The sequence below is a fragment of the Melanotaenia boesemani genome, chromosome 16, assembly GCF_017639745.1.
Source record: "Melanotaenia boesemani isolate fMelBoe1 chromosome 16, fMelBoe1.pri, whole genome shotgun sequence".
Lineage (NCBI taxonomy): Eukaryota > Metazoa > Chordata > Actinopteri > Atheriniformes > Melanotaeniidae > Melanotaenia > Melanotaenia boesemani.
The window spans coordinates 15,901,827-15,924,666 of NC_055697.1; the positions used below are offsets into that span (position 1 = coordinate 15,901,827).

At 36.9% G+C, this 22,840-nt stretch overlaps 1 protein-coding gene across 2 annotated transcripts; it reads left to right on the plus strand.

Annotated features, from left to right (window-relative positions):
• Positions 1–12,270: 12,270 nt before the first annotated feature.
• cxcl12a (chemokine (C-X-C motif) ligand 12a (stromal cell-derived factor 1)) lies at positions 12,271–18,779 on the plus strand. 2 transcript variants are annotated; one of them, XM_042010804.1, is made up of 4 exons: positions 12,271–12,428; positions 13,815–13,935; positions 15,036–15,119; positions 16,583–18,779. In XM_042010804.1, the coding sequence occupies exons 1-4, from the start codon at positions 12,362–12,364 to the stop codon at positions 16,629–16,631; spliced, it is 321 nt and encodes a 106-aa protein (XP_041866738.1). In that variant the 5' UTR covers positions 12,271–12,361; the 3' UTR covers positions 16,632–18,779. The 2 variants fall into 2 exon arrangements, with proteins under 2 accessions (XP_041866738.1, XP_041866739.1); XM_042010805.1 differs by having other exon boundaries at positions 13,818–13,935.
• Positions 18,780–22,840: the final 4,061 nt, after the last annotated feature.

Genomic DNA, 22,840 nt, shown 5'->3' on the forward strand with positions numbered 1-22,840 from the left:
GTCTTGATTCTCTGTTAATGGCAAGCAAACATTTATAAAGCAAAGAAGTGAAAGACATAGTTGAAAAGAAGAAAAAAAAGAACCTTATTTCACATTCACCTCCTGAAAATCTTTTCACTGCACACACAGCCTCTACCACAAAGCTGCTTTTGTGTAGAGTGTGGGGTTAACTGAGCTCTGCTAGGGTGCTGAGACGAGGCTGCTGGGAACATCCACACCTTCTAAGATGCACTGATACAAATACATTTGCAATGATTTTGTTTGGACTATGTTGCATAGGAGTTGCCTTGCTGTCTCATTGTTCTTTTGAACAATGACAATACAGCTTTTTGAAGTTTTGAAGTTTGAATTGTGATTTTAAAAGAAATGGTAATGTGTTCCATGCTTTTTGTCTTTTCCTATTGAAAGCATGTTTACAGAAATAGCTTCACAAATGAAGCTTATTGTATCAAGAGAAAAAAACAGCGAGAAATGGTGGAAAACTGCTTAAAATTTCAAACTTAACCTCAAACCCAGATCATTTGATTTCTATTTCAATACTCCTGTTGTTCTGGTCTTGACAGAAAATGCAACATGCAAACAACTTGTGGTGTTCTGTGAGCTAGAAAGGTTGTTAAATTAGTGTGAAGTAATTTTTTAGCAAAACAAGAACTTAGAGATGAAGAGAGACAGTAGAGGAGAGGACCAGATGCAAATTTGTGAACAAGCTGCTAAACCCTTTAAGGCTTCATATTTTGTTTTCACCTGAGAGATTGAAGTTTGACAACTGCAGGAAACCATCTTTATCTTCATCTTTTGCTGTGGATATCAATGTTTCACTTCATGGTAAGTCCTACCACAGCTGTATTTTCCCTCTGTTTTCTTTTGCTTTTCTTTTATTTGTAGATCAAAGCGACTTGATTAGGTTTGGAAAATGAAATATCTGGATAAGGCTAGGGGAAAAATATGAGTTGGTATTAAATACAGAACTTATATAACCTGCATGTTCCTCACAAACTATCACTACATGTCATGTGGTGGAAGACATAACAGACTCCTTTGATTGGGGAATGTATACATGAAACTTAATCATGGTTTCCAGGAATGTAACATGGCTACACAATTCTCAAGAGAACAGGCTGGAGTCACAAGCAGAAATATGAGCATTTTTCATCTGTCATTTGGCACCTTTTTATAGCACTTGTTTTACCGCCAGTCTACAACAGTTTATTTCTGTTCACATTCAAAAGTGGCCTTGTAGTATCCTTTAAAGCTGTGTAGCTAATCCCATGCTGCAACAGAAACAAATGAACTCCCAATGAAAGTTTGTCAGCTTCTGTTTCACTTCATCACTGTGTTTGACACACCTGCCTATATGAGCAGAATACTGACTCCTAGGTGCAGGTGTGTGACATACTTGCAGTTATGACCTTTAAAGCATAAAACAGAGATCAGACTTGCTCAAGTGTTCAGGCCACATGTGGAGAAAGTTGAACAGAGCACTTGCAGTGCTCAATGAGTCTACTTCAAAGACTACCCATAATTGGACAAACCATATATGTACCATTTTGGCTCTGGGGGAAGGGCTATTTAAAAAACTATTTTAAAAAAATGCAAGTAGATGAAGAGTGTTGCTGTTTATTAATGTGGATCCCCATAAGCTACAGCTTATTGCTGCTGCTATTCTTACAACCCAATACCAAACTTTAGAGTATTGGAGTTAATATGAAAACTATGTAATAATAATAATAATAATAATACATTTGTGTTGCTTGCATGTAGCAGCATATATGTACAACATATTTTGGTCTCCCAATCATGACAGATAAATTGATCTGTTTAAAGTTTCTGCAAATTTCTGCAAAAAAAAAAAAAAAAAAAAAACCCAAACCGCTCTGTTATTGTATTGTTTTCTCTGCTGGAATATGGGGATACTTACGTATGCTATAATCATTTGTGCATGCAACAACTGGTACTGGTTATTGCACATGCTTTGGGTAAATAAAAATAAAAAAGCTTTGTTTGCGTTTTTATTTTCTTTTGCGGACAAATCCACATTTGGCCTAATGGAGTAACAGATTTATCATCATTAGTTTGACAAATTTATTTCAGTTTGGTCTTTTGTGAATAAGCATTTATTGAATTTAATTGCAATCATCCAGTTCCCCTGGAGATATTTCAATCTGTTCTAAAGTGGAGCAACAGGCCGTTGCCATTACTGCTACCATTATTGTTCCGCAACTAAGAGGTGAGTAAAGACATACAAAAATAAAGATTTCAGGAACTATAAATTCTGCAGCTTTTCCTCATTGATTAAGATACCAGCAAGCTTTATCGCATGACAGGTCAGTGGTCCACCTGTGAAGATCACTTTATTCCAGTACATATATTTTACACCAGTAAAGGGCATGAATCCCAGAGTGGAAACTCCAATCAGATCAGACGCTGTATTTGAATTATAGTAACCTTAATGTTAAGCGTGTGTGTGTGTGTGTGTGTGTGTTAAGGGGGGAACATGACAACACAGAAGATGAGTTTAGATTCATTGTCTAACCTCCCAGAGTGTCCGCTCTCTCTGTTCTGCACCTCCATGCCGTGGTGAGTTAATGAGGAACAGAGCATGGTTACAGTCACTAATCAAACCCAGCCCTGGAAACAGGCTGGCTGCTCATTTTTCATCCTCACCTCTTTTTATTTTGTCTTTCGTCCACATCATCTGGAGTCCTCCTCTCCTCTGTCTTTACCCACTGTTGACTTTGCTTCCTGTTTTCCCTCTTTTCTGTCTGTTGTGTTACATCCCATATTCATTTGTCACCCTCTCTGCTCTCATGCTGGTGACATGTGTATGTTGCTGTTAGTGGGCCTTCAGAAGGGTTCTGTGATTGCATGGGTATTTAGGAATAGCAGAGAAACCGAGGCAAATGCCTCCAGGCCCACCAACCACCATGTCAACACACACTGCACAGGCAGTTAAGGACTGTATATAATTTCACTACGTCTTTATCCTACAAACACTTGAAACTCATATTTAATGTCTTTATATAAACCCATACTTGTGTCTTTGTAAGCACATGCATGTTATTGTGTGTCCAGACACATGCAAGTCAGCCTTTACACATGATCCTCTTCATGTTCATTTATGCCCTTGTGACAAATCACCATCCATTTCCCAGCTTGGGAATTACTTCAAAGGTGCCATGCAGGATGAATAGCATGTAACAATATCTCATATTTGTCCATATGAAAGAGGACAAGATACTCTATCTTAGCACCTCTGATGGTGCTGTTTCCTCATTCTGATTAATAGCTCTTTGATTGCAGCAAAACCTCTATGACCAACCTCAAAGAGCTGCATGGCTGCCTACAAGTATAACCTGCTAAGTTACAATGTGAACATATAAAAGTGACAGTCACGTTTAAATGCTCTATCATTGTGATTGACAGCTGTAGCCTGTCTATTTAAACACTCCATAAGTGTTTTATATGGTGACCTGGGAATGAAACGCCATAAAGAGGCAGCAGCTGTGATGCTATGGCTCAACGGAGGACTGGGAATAGAAGAACCTTGGGGGTTGTCCCAAAAAGAGGCAACAAGGGGTATAGGCTATGGCTAAATTGGGTAAAAGTGCTCTTTAAAAACATATATGCTGTAATTCCACTATAATTGGTCTGTCTAGGTAGGAAAAATTACAAATCCAGTGCATTCAGGAAATTCATCCAGTAGAGACTGGAGGCTATATTGATTGTTCCATTTGTAATTACTTTAAATCTGGACTATCTGCAGGTCACACTGGTGAACAGACTGAAATGTGTTTTCCATTTTTAGTATATGTAATTTTTCTCAATCTTCTCATTAGCCTTTTAGAAGTTTCTAGTATTTCTTCCAAATTGTAAGTACAGCACATCTCTCTGGGAGCCTGTAGAGAAGGGGAGCTTTAGATCATACTGTCAAACTGAAATAAAAGTGCTGCTAAATTTACCCACCTGGGTGATTTTATGATCTATACTGTTCATATATTATCATTGTTGTGTAACTAAATACTTAGAATCTTGGGGTTTATTTTCTCATTGAAAAGTGTGGTAATGAAACATTGCTATCAAGTTTAATAAATCATAAATACTACAGAAAAAAGCCTTTTTCTGACACTGTGATCATTAAAGGAACTGGGAGAAAATCTGTCCTGTGATATTTAATAAATTTAAAATATTATTTTTTCTTCTTCTTACTCAGAAGCAGCTAGTTTTGTTATCTGCCTTGTTATAAACCAGGGAACACATGTTTGAATACCTTTCAGCTGTTAAATGACACTCACCAGTTTCAGCATCTCTCACAGCACTTAAAGGACATGGCACATACCAGTTTAATGGCAATAACAGAGCATTACAATATGCTACTTCTTGTATGAGAAACTAGAATGAATGAATATTATAATTCAGAAAGGGCAACCCCAGGACTTTTTCATTTGATCACATAAATGTATATTGTCTGATGACTCACCAGTAACATCAACTGTTTGTGAATGCAATGACTAACACGAGAGCCAAGGAGACTAAATTAAAAGGGAGCTAAATGTGGAAAGCGATTGTGCGTCAATCAGTTTTTTAAGGATTAAAAATGCGACTGTGGCTGAGGCATTGGGCATATTGTTTGTGTTGTGGTTTTCATTTCCAGTGACAAAATAAACTGCAGGAGCTTTTGCTTGTGAGAGAAAGTGTGTTTGAGTATGTGTAGCTGTCTCTATATTTATTGTGTGTTTATGTGCAGTTGCAACACAGTGAAAACTGTGCAGACGATGTTTCTGTATATGCTAGTTCTTGGTTCACTGATTGCAACTTATGAAGAATTGAGAAACTGCAATAAAAAGGAACAAAACCACATCAATGTGTATATTGACCGATCTGGTTAAATCCAGGACATTTTCAGCAAAACCTATAAATTACAATCTTCTTTTCTACATGATGTGAGAGTGAGTTGTATAAAAAAAACTCCATGATTACAGCATGTAATCATACTTGACTTCAAAAAGCTGAATCAGTTGTGCTGCTGTGAGCATTAACATGTCTCTGAGCGATTTCTCGGCTCCTCACTGCAGCATCACCGAAGCAGCTGAAGCAGTTTTGTTCCCGTGGTCAGAGAGCACCAGGTGTCAAACTCAATGGATTCACCATTAACCAGCTCCACACCAGCTGTGTCCTGTCTAGCAAAAACTCACAGCTGAAACCATAAAAACTATAACAAGTGACTTTCGCTTCAAACCTGACTTTATGGTTCATATAAGTCTTTTGTTTTTCTTTTGTGTACTGTATCTAAAGGTTTTTCAGGATGCAAATCGCCTGCTTTTGTTATTTCTAGCGTCTTGCATTGTATCCTGAGTGTGTTGGAAAAACTTAAAATGAAGGGTCTCTAAGTGATGACAACATTTTGACAAAAGAAGGATTTTGCCTGGTTTAGAAACCCTTTTGATGGATGATGTAGAAGATAAAACATAACACTGCTGTTATTGATTGAAAACATGACTACAAAAAAAAACTTCAATCATAGAGGCAGCTAAGAAAAGCAATGGAAAAGAGAAACAAACTTTGATAAATTCTTCCATATTATTTGTGTCATTTGTCAGGAAGTCTTTTTCCTTTTTTATTTTCTTTAAAAGTTTGTAAAATTGACCACTGATTATGAAGCTATTGTCCAGGGTATTGTTTCTTCTTTGATTCAACATAGATGGATAAAGACTTTGTTGACAGGTCATTGAGGTGGTCCATATGGCGGCATGGAAGCATAGGGCTCGTGACTCTGTGGAGGATGTAGAGGAAACCAGACAAAAGGCTGAGCCAGCAGGCCCTCAGCCACTAAGAGCTTCAATGAAGCAGTGACTGATCCCCCACTGGGGCCAGTCGCCTGTACGTTCTCAAACCAAAGTTTGATCTATGGAAACTGGCAACTCCACCATAATACGTTCAGCCATCCATACTCCAGCCCCCCTTGGGCTAGAGTCTCTTTTAAAGGAGAAAAGCACTAATAGAATGTTTAACAAGCTATTGGCATGGGAAATTATTCTGTGTATTCTGCCTCGTCACAAACAGCATTGTTTATGGACACTGGGATATAAGGCAAGTGTTTTAAATATTTACACAGAAAAGCCATTTCAAAGAAACGCTCCATATATGTTTTTATTAATGAATACAGTGTCTGATGTGTGCAGGTTTGGAATTTGAACAATATCATGAACATTAGTGAAGAAAGTGAGAAATAAACTATATGTGAAAATGTAAGTATAATTACAACACAATTTGAAATAAGTACGGCATGATTTACTCCCAATAAAAAAATCCAGAAATCAGTCACAGGCAAGTTAACTTTTACCTTCTATGCATGCCATGCCCAATGCTAACATTCAGTTTAAAAGATTTATTTATGTAAACAGATTACAAGCCATTAACACACTGCCTGGCCTCCCAAAAAAGTTGCTACCAAAGATAAAGTTCACACACTGTTAATATTACATTGGACCACCTTTAACTTTGATTACAACATGCATTCTCTGTGGCATTGTTTTGATAAGGTTCCACAATATTACAAGATTTATGTCAATCGTATTACATTAATTTTTCACCAAGATCTTGTATTGATGTTGGGAGAGCCGGACCACTGTGCAAAGCCTTCTCCAGCACATCCCAAATATTCAATCCATGTGTGAAAATGATGCCACATGTTCCCTGAGCCACTCTCTCAAAATATGAGCCTGATGAATCCTGGCAATTGCTATTTTGAATATAGCCATGTCATTAGGGAATTAAAACATCCATTGATGGACTAAACTGATTATTCAGCATATTCAGGTAGTCAGCTGACCTCATTCTTTGGACACATTCTGTTGGTGAACCTAGACCTGATCACCTGCAGCAACCCCAGATCATAGACTTCCCCCACATGCTTGGACACATGCATCTCTGCTTGATGCTTGATGATTTAATTCTTCTTAAACAGACTAATAAGTTTTCCACAACCACAGGATGTAAAGCTACTCATTGTATTAGTGAAGGTTAGATAACTTGTTGCCACCTGAAAGATAATCACCCATGCAGTAATAATCCAATTTGAGGCTCGTACCTATTTACTTAGATAAATCCAGCTGGCATTTTTTTTTTTTTTTTTGGTCAGGCAGTGTATAATAGCTCTGCAAGAAATGAACATTCCTTTGCAAATCTCAGCATGCAGTAGTTATGTTATTCAGAAGTTGTGTAACATTTTTTACATTTACCTTTAAATGTGGCATCTCTTCAGCCATATGACCAGCCAAACGTTTGATAACCTTCCTCATGAAAATTTTCTCCTTAGATGGCCTTACTCTTGAGGTAATGGATGTGCAGATTAGTTTGTAGGTGAGTCCTCACATTTGAAGCGCTCTTTGCAGTGTCCTCTTAACTTTTAGGTTTTTGACAGAAGTTCAAGATGACAAAAATGTTATTGTAAAAATGTTGTTTTCCATATGATATGGCAAGCTGAGCACACACACATTTGCTCAACTGTAGAATTGCTCCCCATTAGTGCAGTGTTCTCAAACTTTTTGAGCCACGACCCCCAAGAAACCCCCACGCGCAGACTAAATGATTAATAGTATGATGTATCAAATGGGTTATCTTGCAGTCATCCTCTAAATGTAAGGCTGGAAAACTGTCAGAATCTTCATAAATACAGAGGATAAAGTGGGCTGTGCAAAGCACCTACAGGCCCCAAATCAACTTCTCTTGCAGAGATAATGTCAAATTCAGATTTTTAATATGGCATGTGTACTAACTACTAACTTAAAGTGCTACATTTAAAGATTTATCTCTTCATTATTGGTTTGATTTTGACAGACCAGGTAAAAGTCACATATTTATTTGATTAATGTAGGCTAAATATATATTTTTACAATTATCTGTTGACCACCTGAAATTATCTCACAACCCAGGATTTTCTGTAACTGACGACATTAAAACATTACCTGCTACAAAAAATAAAAAACATTAATATAATAATAATAATAATAATAATAATGGCTTTGTGCTGAATTATTGACTGTATATAGATCTGACATGAGTGGTTAACACAATACCAAAAGACTCCTGGACAATATTAACGCAGTGCCAGGCTCACCTCTTACAGGTGGGTCAGAATTATGACAAGGGGTGCCATCCAAGCAAAACATGGACAAATGTGACAAAGAACAAAATGACAAGTGACAAAATGATGAAACAGTAACAGAGATGTCAACAATCAAAATAAAAAAACACATGAAAATATGTCGAGGTACATCTAGTTTTGAGCTTGACCAGTATAATGTTGGGTAATGAAGAGAGACCACAGTGTGTCATGTGTGTTAAAATATTACACAACATATGTCAAATAAGCATAAAAATGACTGCCTTATAGTTAAAACATGCAAAAGGTGATGTTTGGCTCAGGTGATTAAAGAAGAAGAAAAAAAAACAGTTTATCAAGTTTACTTTGTTTAATAAATTCCCGAGTGTCTCAGGAATTCACTACTCAGTTTAACTTCTTTGAATTTGGTTATATTTTAAATTTTTTATGGTTCAGGATTGAATAGTACACATGAGTGATGTTACGTCATTAAAGCCTAGCATGAAGCCAAATAACAGCAATAAGAAAAACCTTCTGAACTTAACTAACAACCAAATATTACCATAGCCTACTGTCCCAACTGAGTCTAATGGCAACATGTTTCTGTTCTTCTATTCATTTCTATGTATCTGTTCATTTCCACAAACATACTTTTCAATGTTTTTTTTCCTAGTGCAAATAAATATACATATTATATGTAAATATACATATTATACATATATAATATACAACACTGCAATACATGGAGTAATGCAATGTTGCAGCAGGTTGTCAAATTTCAATATCAGCTGTCATTTTAGATTTAACTAGTAAAAAAAGGTTGGATGATGGTGCTGTGCTACTGACTGTCAAGCTGAGAAGCCAAGATTGAGTCACGTCTTGTAAACTCCTGGGTCAAGCAACTATATTTAGACATTTCATGTTTGCATTCTCTTGCTCTTTCCTTTTGTTTCTACATGCTCTAACTGTTTTCCATGTTACAAACTACCTGCCAAAGGTCAGATTTTTAATGCAATGTATTAAAAACAACTTAGTTAAGATTATGTATTAGAAAAGGTTTTAAAAATCGTTATGCTCAGACAGTATAATAACACTGCATCAAACTATCCTTTTCTCTGATATTCTTGCTTGAATTGAGATTATCTTGGAAGACTCTCTCCTCTCTCTCACGTTGTGCGCTACCTGTGCATCCTCTACACGGCAGGGATCACAGCCATAGGATGGGGTGGGGGTGGGTGTTAAATAATAGCACATCCAGAACCTGCAAAACTTAGTCTTTATCTGCATGATTAATGTAAATACTCTCTTGTTCTCTGAAAGAGAAACTCCCACAAATGTATTTGTAAAAGGGCCAGGTCCAATGATCAGTGTCTGTGTATCTTTTAGGCACTAACTTGACACTGCTCCTTCCCTGACAATACTAACAAATACAGGTTTCAACATATTAATACCAAAACAGAGTTTGCGGAAGCATAAAAAACATAGTAAATGTGGGCCTTTGTCTCATTATTTCTCTTTTACATTACTAATTTAACTTTTTCTCCTTCATCTACCATTCGCGTCTTCCATTTACTTTTGCAATACACATATTATTGAATGTCATGAAAATAGAGAAATAAAGAAAACATCATCAGCAAAATAGCATATCAAACATTATCAAGATCTTTAAAAAGCACTGGAGAACACCTGCCAGTCTTCCTGAACTTCAGAGAAAAATCTGTTGTGTGATTTACTTGTGCAGTTAAAAGAGCTCTTTGAGAGAACGTTGAAAAAAATGCCTCATGCAGAGAGCAGGAAGTGGAGTGCAATGTCCCTAAACAGAAAGACAGACAGATGGGTTGCAGAGCACTACACCACAGCTCAAAGATAGAAAAAAAAAGAAAAGGAAAAAAGAAGAGTGGACAGGTGTGAGTAATTTACAACAGGTAGTCTATATGTTCAGAATTTGTGCAGTGTGTCCTCAAATCTACAGGTCATATTGCTGTATCTCTAAAACACCCCAAAATGTGATCTTTCTTTCAGTTTCATTTTGAAAGAAGTCGCCCTTAATGAGTGTTTTTTTTTAAACAAACCCTTGTGCTGAGAAAAAACTGTTTTATATTAAGACACTTAAATGCATGTAAGAGTGGAACAATTGGGCAACAGGATGTGCTGCCAAATCTGCTTATATAAGACTGCAGTTCATTCACTCCATTTAAGGAAAATAAATCTCTTTGATTGTGACAGTACTTGAATGTGCAAGTTCTCTCTCATGACATGAAACAGGTGGGCCCCCATTGACAGCTTTAATGTCTCAGTGCATAAATGTGTTTGTGTCCAAGAAAAACAAGTCCTATTTGTTTATGTTCTTGCGCAAGTCCCTCTACAAACGCTCAAGTCTCTGATTAGGAATACCCGATAAGTGATGAGAAAGCAGATCCTGTGTGAGTAGGTTGATGAGCTTTTGTGATGACCTGAAAACCTCTGATGTTAAATTTCACTCCAAGCTGAGAGAACCTTACTCAAATATCTTTCTTTCTTACTCTTTTACTGTGTGCTTGTTCCATCATTCTCTTTTCAACATATGCACACATTTGGTAACAGCCTTTGTGGCCTGTGAGAGAAGTCAATATATCCTTTCAGCTGTCAACTGATTATACCATATGTGTGTCTGCTCCTGTCTGTTTCCATGGCTTCATTTAAAATAACTGTTTAAGATCTGAAACACATACATTTTGCACAATTGTAAACACACATAGATTTCAAAAGTTGCTGTGCAAAGCATGCTGTGGTTAATAACCTGTTTGTATATTCACCCCTAAGTACATGATAATTATATCCACAATACTACATGAAGTCCACAACACTAACTTGAAGATACAATAAATCACAAGCATAAAATACTTCTATTGTCCTTGAAATACTCTTTTCTATTCCTCACACATTTTCATGATAAATTGTGCTGTCAGCAGGTGGTCTACTTTCACACAGTTGTGTGAGAGGATATGTCTCTAATAACAAAAAAAAAGGAAGAATAGAAAATACAAAACCAACAACTCATTCACATTATTCATGTTGCTCTGAGATTCAGACAGAAATGTAGCACACACTTCAGTCTGTGTAAATACTTTTTTCCCCCTAAATATCCTGAGTGAAGGGTTTTAGATTATATTTACATTGTGGAACTGCATTTAGTTCAGTTTAGTATGTATTTGACAAAAAAAAAAGTATATATATATATATATATATATATATATATATATATATATATATATATATATATATATAAAGGTATTTCAGTTATTAATTCATATGGAAGCACTTAAAGAGTTTCATAATTACTTGGTTCATATTCACACATGCACACAGGGTGTTTGCTCAGAAAAATGAAAGTCAAACATCTGAAGACAGACACATCTGTATTTGATTAAATACTTCAGTAATTAATGCCCTAAAACACAAAAGTGAAAATGTACATGTGCACACTTAAAACACAGGCTTGTAGAAAGGCAATCATTTAAGAAATAGAACAGAAATACTTTATTAATCCCTTCGGAGAGCCCTCAGGGAAATCACTTAAACTGTGAAAAACTTTGCTTATTTCCAATCACAAGCTGGGATGTGCGTGTTTGTTTCAAAGTAACTGAACATTTTAAATTCATGAGTCCATGAGTCCAATTATGGTTACCAGAAATGCCTCACGTTGCTGTTCACAGCAATAACCTGAAGGAAAATCTGTTAACTACTTTTTTAGAGGTTAAATGTTTCTCAACATCAGCAAAAACCAATATAGGTCTGTTTGTGCCATGTCACACATTTCACAACATTTTCAGTGAACTCAAGATCATTTCTGACTTTTAAGCTGCATTTTGCACATAAAAGAAAAAAATTGGATTTCTTGCTTACGCGCGTGTGAATGGATCAGTGGTCGTGACGCACTCTTTTGCGTATTTTGGTGTGGGTTGAAATTTGAGGTCCAAAGGACCGGAAACATAGATAAATTCTTACAAAATAAAACAAGAAAACCACTGTGCCAACAGTCCCTACCGGGATACAAAAAAACTTATCCTAATAGGTTAACTTAATATGTTTTTCTCACGATTGTTTTCCGTTATTTTGACGAATATGCCATTGTGGCTTTTACTTTGAATACCGGAAGTGTTTTTCTCAATCCCGTATCTTGACGTTGGTGAGTAATTTAACACGCCGCGAGGGTCCAGTCCGTCACATCTCCTCTGGACTTTAGTTCTAGCAGACTCGCGGAGATTTGAGAGCAAAAAAATGGATGTGAAACTGCTTGCAGTCGTGGCTGCTCTCACGATGGTGATCTATGCGCCTTCTTCACAAGGTATGGAATTATTTTCTGGTTGTAGTGTCATGTTCTGTTTAGATTTTTTTTTTTTTTTTTCCCCAGCGGGAGATGGAAAACGATGCAGGGAGGATCTGCAGGTTTGTCTGTTATTTGTCACAATGTATTATGTGAAACTGAGAAAAATAAATACATAGGGGACATTAAAATGCATATTGTTATCACTTGAAAAATTTACCCTGCATTCAATTATTAATTTAACCACGACTTAACTGATGTTTTTTTTTTTTTTTTCTATAGGACTACCAAAACATTTTGTTAATAAATAATTGGTGATTCAATTCCGGATGATCATTTAAATTAATGCGCAATTTATACACAAACATAAAGTGAGTGTAAATTAATGCTTCAAAATATTAGGCTATTCTAGTTGAAGGCATACATGTGTATTTCATTTATGCATGTATGCGCTTGTGCTGGAGACGGAAAGGAGCTTTTCATGCGTAAACCATCAACACGCTGCACATGTGGCCCTTGCTGTAGAAGAAATTCTCCCTTAGATGAGTGATAAACGTTTGTCCTGCCCTTTGTTTTCCTTTAATTGCGCGCAAGTGAGGCATTAAGGTTAGAGCTTATCTTGGCGTCATCCGTCGCCCAACTGGTGGCTGTTGCGCCCTTTATAATGTTAATAACCAACCTTAAGATCAGGTGTAAAAAAATCATTTGCATTGGGGATTCACCTCTAGAAGCACGTCAGACCATCTGTTTTGTGACACACGGTGTGCCATCAGGTTGGCTGCAAATTTGCCAAGAGAAGAGAAAAAATCTAGTCTTTAATAAAACGCATTTGTCCTAAGTTAATAACTACCGATCCGTCCGTCATTTTTAACAGTTTGCTTGCTTATACACGTATAATAATCATAAAAGTTTTAGAGAAAGGAAAGAGTGAAAACTTGGTTCTATTTTTTTGCCACATTAATGGACCATGGACATCTCTGCGTACAAACCAAAGGCCCACACAGTGCACAGTTAAGTTATGAAATAAAGATTTGACTGTTTGTAAGTAAAAACAAACAAACAAATAAAAAACAAGAAAGAGACCTTGTGTTGCAAATCCAGACAGCAGTAAATGGCCTGTTGATTTTTTTCTTTGGAGAGGTCTGCATGCTTCATCTTGTTGATATGTCAAAGAGGATATTGTAAATCATTTTATTGGTATGACGGATAACTTTCAGCAAACAAAGATTAAACATTGATTAAATTAATGACAGTTAAAAAGATGTTGTTCTTTTTTCTTTGGAAACATGTAATCCCCATTTCCAGAGGCAATCATTAATTTAATTTAACAAGTTTTACTGTTTAGTGCAAACATGCCTTGCTTTGAATTATTTTTTACATAACAGAAACTTCTCTTCTTTGCATCAGCAGCCAAGCCCATCAGTCTTGTGGAACGATGCTACTGTCGTTCAACTTTCAGCAACATCCCACGAGGCCTAATCCAAGAGCTCAGGATCATCCAAACACCTAACTGCCCCTTTCAAGTGATGTGAGTGTTGTTTATAGATGTCCAAATGTGCATGCATATATATATGTGTGTGTGGGTGTGGGTGTGGATGTGTGTGTGTGTGTGTGTGTGTGTTTGTGTGTGAAGTTGGAGTCAACATGTTTTCTCTCTCAGTCCGACAAACTCAAACAGGTTTCCTACCCATTAGACATTTCTCACCATCAATCTCTAGAAGGTGACAGCCCAGAGAAAAGAGTTGCACATGTATACGTACACACACGCCCCTCTGTCACTCGCTTGCACATACGCAGAAAGCAAGATTTTTTTACAACTTGCCAAACTGAAGCATCCACAGGAAGTGGTCCATTTGAGTAATCCTGAATGTGAAAAGGAAGGGGGAAATAAGATGTTTTTTTTTTTGTTTGTTTGTTTGTTTTTTAACTTGGAACAGTAATCTTGGGTTTTGTAAGTGTTTTATTATTATTATTATTATTATTATTTGTTTTCCTCTTTATACCATGCTTACAGCCTTTAGTTCTGATTCTTTTCATTATAACAGTTTGTGTGAGTAAATTTACTGATGATGTGCAGAAGCACAAAAACGGTATGGTTTGGTTACAGCATCAACAATTCACTGTGAAGAGCAGCACATAAAACTGGCAGATCTTTAGATCTTTTTACTCTTCCCCCCATACATATATATGTGTGTGTGTGTGTGTGTGTGTGTGTGTGTGTGTGTGTGTGTGTGTGTGTGTGTGTGTGTGTGTCTTATAACACGTTTTGACCCATTCTTTAAATAACCATAGTTTGTGATGATTTTTAAAGTGGATTATAGATCCACACTAAAGTATTTACTCCTCACTGTACCCAACTGTTTATTTTACATTAATCATATTGGTTCATTTAGTGAGAAATATTAAACTTAAGGGTTAGTGGCCTCAAGAACTGTTGTAAAATATTGATTGGTCACTAAACAACTACTGTGACAAGTTTCTTTGAATGTGCCCAACTAACAATACGGGATTAATTTAGTCCATTTGATAAGTGTCAGGACATTCTGTGACACTGATTTTTCCATAATTAACTAATTTATCTTCTGCTTATCTTAGGTTTATATTAAAATCTTTTCTTTTTCCATTCAGTGCCAAGCTGAAGGCAAACAAAGAGGTGTGTGTGAACCCAGAAAGCCGGTGGGTGAGGCAGTTTGTGAAGAGCGTTATCAACAAGTAAGTTTTGACAAGACATATGATTCTCTTGACTGTTGCCAGGCCTAAACACACAGATTGTTTGAAATGCCGCAAAATTCACATTGTGGAAGTTTAAAGAATAGGACGCACCAATGCAAAAGAACAAATGCACATTTGGACATCTACCAACAACCATCTGTGGGAGAGACAACTCTCAATTGCCCAATTCATGCTGGAGCCAAAAGTCTAAACATGTGGCTACATGACCAAATGGGAGTAGGGACTAATTCCATTTGAACACTCAAAACTGTGGATTTGATGTGGGATGATGCACCAAATTTAAAACCAGATTTAATGTGATCTTTCTAAACTATTGCTATGGGTAAATTTCTCTACATCACCGTTCATGCAAATACTATGTCCGCACATTCAGTTTGATACAACACACGGATGCTGTATGCTTTCATGGTGTGTGAGATTTTAATGTTGAATAAAGAAAAGAGATTTCATTTCACCGTTTACATAGGAAAAAGCTATTTCATAGTTTCATCTTATTTTTTTAGTCACTTGTCACAGTTTTAGAACGAGAGATCTGAAAGGAATTTTAAGGAGTTGAAAAAATTGGGCACTGTTGTGGCAGTAGAAAACTTCTAAATGAAGGAAATGAAAAAGAAAGAAAAACACTCCTACATCAATTCAGCTTCCACTGTATGGAATAGTCAAACCCTGATCCACCAGTGAATACTGGTCATGCAGTGGTGCTGCAGTCAGACTGTCTGTCTCAAGGATGATTGTGGAGCCCTTGACCTGCTGAGGTGCGAACAGGCTTCTGCATAACAAAACAGCCCATGCAGGGAGAAGATGGTGCTCATTTACAATGGGTCTGGATCTAATGTGTTTCCAATTACACGCATGATCAATGAGAACAGAAAGGATAAACTTATTTACAATGTGTAGAAATGTACACAGTTGTAACTCATGCTTCGGTGCAGTAAACCAAACTATGATTTCCTTTTTATAGCAGTTTAAATGTGACAGATTATTATTCCAACATCAATAAATAAACAGCCCACCCATGTTCATGTGTTTATGCTGTTGCATACAGTTTATACAGAGATATGTGTACATTACTCTGAAAATTAATATAGTAAAAGTGCATTGTTGAACAGGCAATCCATCACATTTGAATGCAACATTTCTATGAACAATTGATGGGAACTGAAACCTTTAATGATGTACTTCAGTTCTTGATTATTGTCTAACATTTTTTTGGCCCTGTAAATGTAAAACAGCTGCTTTTACTTGATAGCCTAGAACAAGGAGTTTTCTGAATTTTGTACTTGAACACATGCTTTTTAAAAATGGTGTTAACTAGTTAGAAGTCAACATCTTAAGGTTCATCCAAATTAATTTTTTTGCCAAAGTTATAATCAATTCTTCTGACTGTGTTGTTTCCATATCTTATTAGCTCTTATAAATCAAATTTTTTATTTTTCTCCAAGGAGGAAAACCCAAAAAGCACAACTTAAAGGCCTGCAGAGGTCCACCTAAGCCATCATGGAGGTCTCGGGCGATCGTCACTGATATGTAACCCAAAATCATCTAGTATGTTGTACAGCACTTATCCCAGCTGTTCCGCTGCAGCCTTTTACATGGAATAAACCTACAACTCTTCGCCATGAGCACCTGTCCTGCCACCACCCTAACCATCATCACTCCTGCCACTTAGAACAAATATTATTACTGCAAAGTACCATTATATCTGTAAGTGTGTGTTTTTCTAGCTGCTTTGTGTATACCTTTTTTAATGGACTTTTACAGTAAACAGATTTTCTTTTGGAGATAGGGTCATCCCTCTCTCCTGTCTGTCTTTAAGAAAAAGCATAAAATCTGGGGTCAAATTTTCTAAAGGGAAGAACTGTATGTCCACACCGAGCATGACAAACAATCTTATTTAAATAGCCTAGTCTGGTCTGCTGAGGCTGAAAATTACATCGAATCCTAAACATGGGATCTGCTTATCCTCTTTGTCTCAATTTTCAAATCATACCCAATAATGAACAAGCGGTTTCTTTTCCCCCCCAAAAAAGTTCAAGTTAATTGGCTCCGAAGAATTTCAGTGGGTGCCAGCTGCCCCAGACTGAACATAAGACGTACACAACATTCTAATAAAAATGGCAATTACAATGTTTTTGTGATGGAAATTAGGGTGCCAAAAGATTCTGAGCATTTCCTGAGCTGAGCTGTGGCTGTGATTACACAACCCCGACCTAATCATATGTGCTTTTCCATTCATTGCAAAATGCACAACATCTGGTTCCCAAAAAGTTTTAATTGAACAGCCAATAAGCTGAAATTTACTGGAATCATTCATCAGTGCACATGAAGGGGGGGATACATTGTGATGCTCACCACCAACAGCTGGTGGTCTTTGTATCAATTAAACTTGTAGGTATGCACATTTTTCTTTTAATGGTTTTCAAGAGTTTTTATATCAGTCTCCACATCAGTAAAACGTATTATAGATCCATTACCTGCAAATATAATAGTGCCAATACTAACAGTTAATAGATGTAGATGGATGTTACTACCTACAACTGTCATGCAGATAGTAAAGCACTTTAAATCTAATGTGTTCATGTGTTAACAACAAGCTAGTCATTTAATCTGGTCATTAACTTGTGTCTTTTGTTGTACTTTATGTGTTTATTATTATTCTGTTTTGATTTTATTCTTTCCTTTTGATCACTGAATGTGTAGCTGCATGTAACTGTTTAAATCTGGGAGATTCATACATATATTAGTTTATATCTCCCTGTCATATGTAATATTAATGTTATACAAATGTTTTATTTTTGTACTCTTTTGCATATATTAAATCCAAACATTTATATGAAGGAACTATACTTTCACAACTGAGCCATCTAGCTTTTTATTGTGAAACTTGTATACAGCTTTTGAGTAAAAAAAAAAAAGGAAATCTTTAAAATCTAACCGTTTTAATGTGTGCTTTCCTGTATATATTATGAGCCATTTTTATCATACATTATTACACTTGTATCCACCAATGCACACGTACATGCTGCTTGTTTGAGTAGCTCTTTATATTGAGTGTAAAGCATGCTTTGCCAGGGCCAACATGCAGCTGCTGTAATCTTACTGTACCAGTGGGTCGGAGGGTAAATGTAAGCCTTTCATGTGAGAACATGTGTTTGGCTTTACTCACAAGGGCAAATTAAAGGCAAGGACAATAATCCTGGGTGCTATTTAACTATTAACTCAACAAGCAGCCATTAGGAAAGCATTAGAGCTAAAAGGGATGAACTTTTAACTTCCCTCTGAGGACACTAAGTGAAGCGAAGCGTCGTAGTGATATGTGTGGTGTGCTGATAGAAACATCATGGAGACATATGGGCTGCCCATTTTGCGACTGATTAGCTTTGAAATCAAGTTTAAGTCACGCCCAGTAGGACAGTAGCTGGGGTGTAACAGTCGGGAATGGAAAATAATCTGATGTAATCACTGCTTTAAGTGGCTGATAGCTGGTTTCACCACAGGATTCTGCAGATAAAAACATTAATGTGATGATTAGGCAGCTTGAAAATATATGAGGCATTCTGTTTTACATTTGCATGCTATAAGTAGACCATTTAAAGATATTTGTTCACTGACTACTTTAATTAAATGTTTTAAGACAAATATTTCAAATGTCAGTTCCTTTTGTCATCAGTATCTTAGTTTACCTAGCTTGGTTTCTATTATGTGTGGGCTGCACAAACACATGTACAAAAATGAATTATTGTCTAATGAAAAGCAGTTCATAATAACTCATTGTTTCCTTAGGGCTGGCTCCAACACCCACCAGTTAAACTATGCAGGTGCTCTGACTGGTGCCATGAAGCCTGGAGTATTGTTTCTTAAAAAAAAAAAAACATATGTAAAAGGTTTGACATATTTTATGTGCACATTACATAGGCTTGCAAATGGAAAATGTAAAAGGGATGGAAAATAAAAAGAAAATTACAAAGCTTGTAAAGTAAGCGATTTATATAAAATGTGTTTTGTCTGTGAAACAGAATAGCTAAAACAATCATTTAAGGAGCTTTATAAAGCAAAGTCCTCATTAAACAAGTGGTGATGGAAAGTAAATGAGATGTGCTAAAGTACTTATGCATCTGAACATCAAGGTTACTGAAGTGGAACAGAACAACATGATTATATGAATAACTGACAGATAAACATCGCTGATCCCCCTTAGTGCCATGTTGATACTTGAGCTCAGCTGGGCAGCGAGCCCGAATAAACATGCTGCAGATCTGCACACTTATTGTGTTTCATATATTTATCACTAAACGTGAGACAAGCTCAGACTGCAGAAATAAACAGATATGACTTTCCCTAAAAAGAGCAACTGTTCAAATGTGAAAGTCGGAGTAAATGAAAGGCTGTGCTTTATCAACCTGAAATATCTCTTTCAACATGTATTTGGGTGCAGTATCAGCAGGTAGTGGATATGATTTAAATTCTTGAAGTTTACTCATTTATATTTGCCGTTTAAGCATTATGTGTGGGCTTTAGTGGCCTGCAGGTACACATCATGGAAAAGAACAAGAGACCAAACACAGTGGCATAAACAATCGTAAAACCACTGGCTATCATTTCACAATGACCATGGGCGTTTTTAGCTTTTAAAAATGTTTTTATACATACACTCTCAAAAAATAAGTTACCTAATTGTAGCTTTGGGGGTACAAAGGGTGGTACCTTCAGAAGTGGGTTCTCATTTCTACTCTTGCAGTTTAGCGTTATAAAGACCAGTGTTGAACCTCTGGGGATGTCTTGTACCCTAATATAACAATACTGGTCTTTATAAGGTACAAATAAATACCCGCTGAAGTACCTTTGAGTGAACCACCCCAGTGACAATCCTTTGTACCCTTAGAAGTACAATAGTAGTATTGTAGTCTTGGCTTCACTATCCATTATGCAGGCCTCACAGGAAGCATGGATAACATGAGCACTGGCATCTGTATTACTACTAGAGGCCAAGTCATCTGAAAATAGGTGAACAGGTTTCTAGTTGGCAAAATAGTGAAATTTTAATAAAAATATTCTGAGAATAAAACAAACAAAAAATGAAAGTAAGACAGACAGACAGGCACTCATCACTTTGGTATGAGCCAGCACTTCTCTGGTTTGCTTAACGGCCGAAGAATGTACAAGACAAGAGAAGACATATGAAATTCATATTCGGCATAGCCTTCAAAACTCTGTTGGGGTTTGGAGTTGCACCACAATGTCAGAGGAAAAACTGACACCTTGACAGATGAATGAAGATTTGTCATGTGATATTACAGGAGTGACACTGAAATAAAGGAAGTGCAGAGTGTCTGTGCTCATTTAACTTATGTTACATGTTCCCTCCATTTTCAGCTGTAAAAGCTCCCAGATGTGCAGCCAATGAAACTCCACTTAGTAGTTATTCATCATGAATATAGCACATGAAAATGTAAAATATCAGTGTGTGTGTGTGTGTGTGTGTGCGTACATATGTGTGAGAGATTACAGAAACTCACCTCAAGGTCTAACAGAACATGATTCTCTCTGTTCATATCTGTTTTTAATAAAATACATGTAAATCAATCTGTGTATTTGTATCAGTGTATCTGAACATATCTGATCATGATGCCACTGCACAACTTTACCTCCAGACCTTAGCTTTACCCAGCTCTTTACGTCTGACGGTTGCATGCAACCAATTTACAATGCCTAACATATTTCACCACCCAAGCTATCAACGGATGATCAAATTACTCTGCAGTGTTGGATGTTTAAATCACTAAATCTGTATCTTCTCTATGGTTTTTCAAAGAAAGAGTAAATCGCTGCTGTACAGCAATAATTTCTTAGCGATAACTGTTAGGACGTGGTCATGAACACCTTTGGTCTCAAACTTGTGAACTGTTTGTAAAAATGAGGATGTGGGTGCATTCAGATTTGCTGTTCAATATGTCAGTTTATTTGCACTGAAGCCCTGACAGGCCTGCTTTTACCTAATGAAAATACTAATTGGTTTTCCATCTTTTGGACATTTGGACATCTGTCTGTCCCTGTTGTGCAAAACATTTTGTTATAGAAGGAAATATTTTTGCATTCATGTTTGACCTCCCTAAGGGAAACTTTCCTTCTTACTTCAATTAGTTCAGGGCACAAGGTTAGCTACTGAGGGGTAAACACTTGACTGTCATGTGGGATTGATCTTGTTTTTTTTTTTTTTTTCTGGTTAAAATGTTGTCTTCTAAATTCCTTTGCATTCTGCTTATGATTGTGAAAGAATATTAAAACAGAGATGGTGAAGAAAGTCATGCTGGGATTTAAGAATAAAGTATAAAGTTCACTCAAAGTAAATAAACATATCAGGCCTCTTATAATCATTTAAGATGATAAATTTTTGTTCCATAAACTGTGTGTCAACAAACTGCATTATGTATTTACACAACCCGCAGTCAGAAGTACATTAGCACAGAATCTGTCTGACTTCTCATAGTAGAAAAGCAGATGCTGCCCATCCTTCAGCAGTTCAGCAAACATGCTTATCCTGTGATATTTGCACAGATTTTTTTTAACAGTACTTTGTTCTTTGAAAGGTTGTTGAGTATGTTTGGGAAGTGTGTTACCACAGCTCTTGCTCTCTCTCAACATCCTGCTCCTTCCTTCTGTTGTTATTTATCCCCCCTGCCCCAGACCAGGCCACTGTCCTGGGGCACTTTGTGCGCCAAGCTCATGTTCCCTAAAGGAAACATTAGAAGAATTGTAGCTGTTCTAGTATCAGATGACTTGTTGCACATTACCACGATTCAAGTAATGATTTGTAAATGACCTGTTGATTGTGAGAAGGGGGCTGCTGACTGTTGTGAAATGCACTAACACTGCCAGTGACCCTGAAGAACATTAATCATAATTATGACAAAATTACTCAGCTGAACCTCCTCAAGGAGTGAGCAACAACGGATGTTAAAAGTGACCAACATGCAGCGTGTAACAGCAGTGTCATGAATGTGTCTGTTTGCGAATGAATGGGGGGCTAATATAGGGGCCCTTGTGAGCAGTTAAAATGGCCCTCCTGCAGTCTCTCTACCTTTCATGTGCTAATATTACCAAGGTTTTGAGTGCCAAGACCATCCATCTCCACACAGATGTTTGCTTGATCATGAGGCCTTCTCTCAACGTAATAACACCAGCTATGGACCAAACTCCTTCAGTGTGAATCTGCTTTCAAACTCTGAAGAAACATGGTAAACATTGGGTGTTAGATATAGATGAAACACAAAAGAGTCACACACTCAGGGGACAGTAGGAGGCCTCGTCTGTGAGGCCCAGAGTAGCTGAAACATTACCAACTTAAAAGTTCACCCACATATCACACACTGTGTTTCCCTTCATCTCCATTCCTTTCAGGATTATCGCCCACATCATCATTGGCGGATCTGTCCATGAATGGTGTGTTGAATGTGCGCCAGTATGAGGCTTGGGGTGCCATGTGACACCCAAAGAGAGGGAACTTGAAGATCATAAAGGATGTGACTAACCATAAGAAAAAGAAACAATTATACCATTATCTTGAGATGAAGCCCATATACTATAGTTTTCTCATCTCCAGTGCCACAGATTTTTTCTTCTTTTTTTCCCTTTAACCGTGAGTATGATTATCATAGAGACCTTTCTGTTGGGCTGCAGTGACTCAGTGGCTTAACATGCTG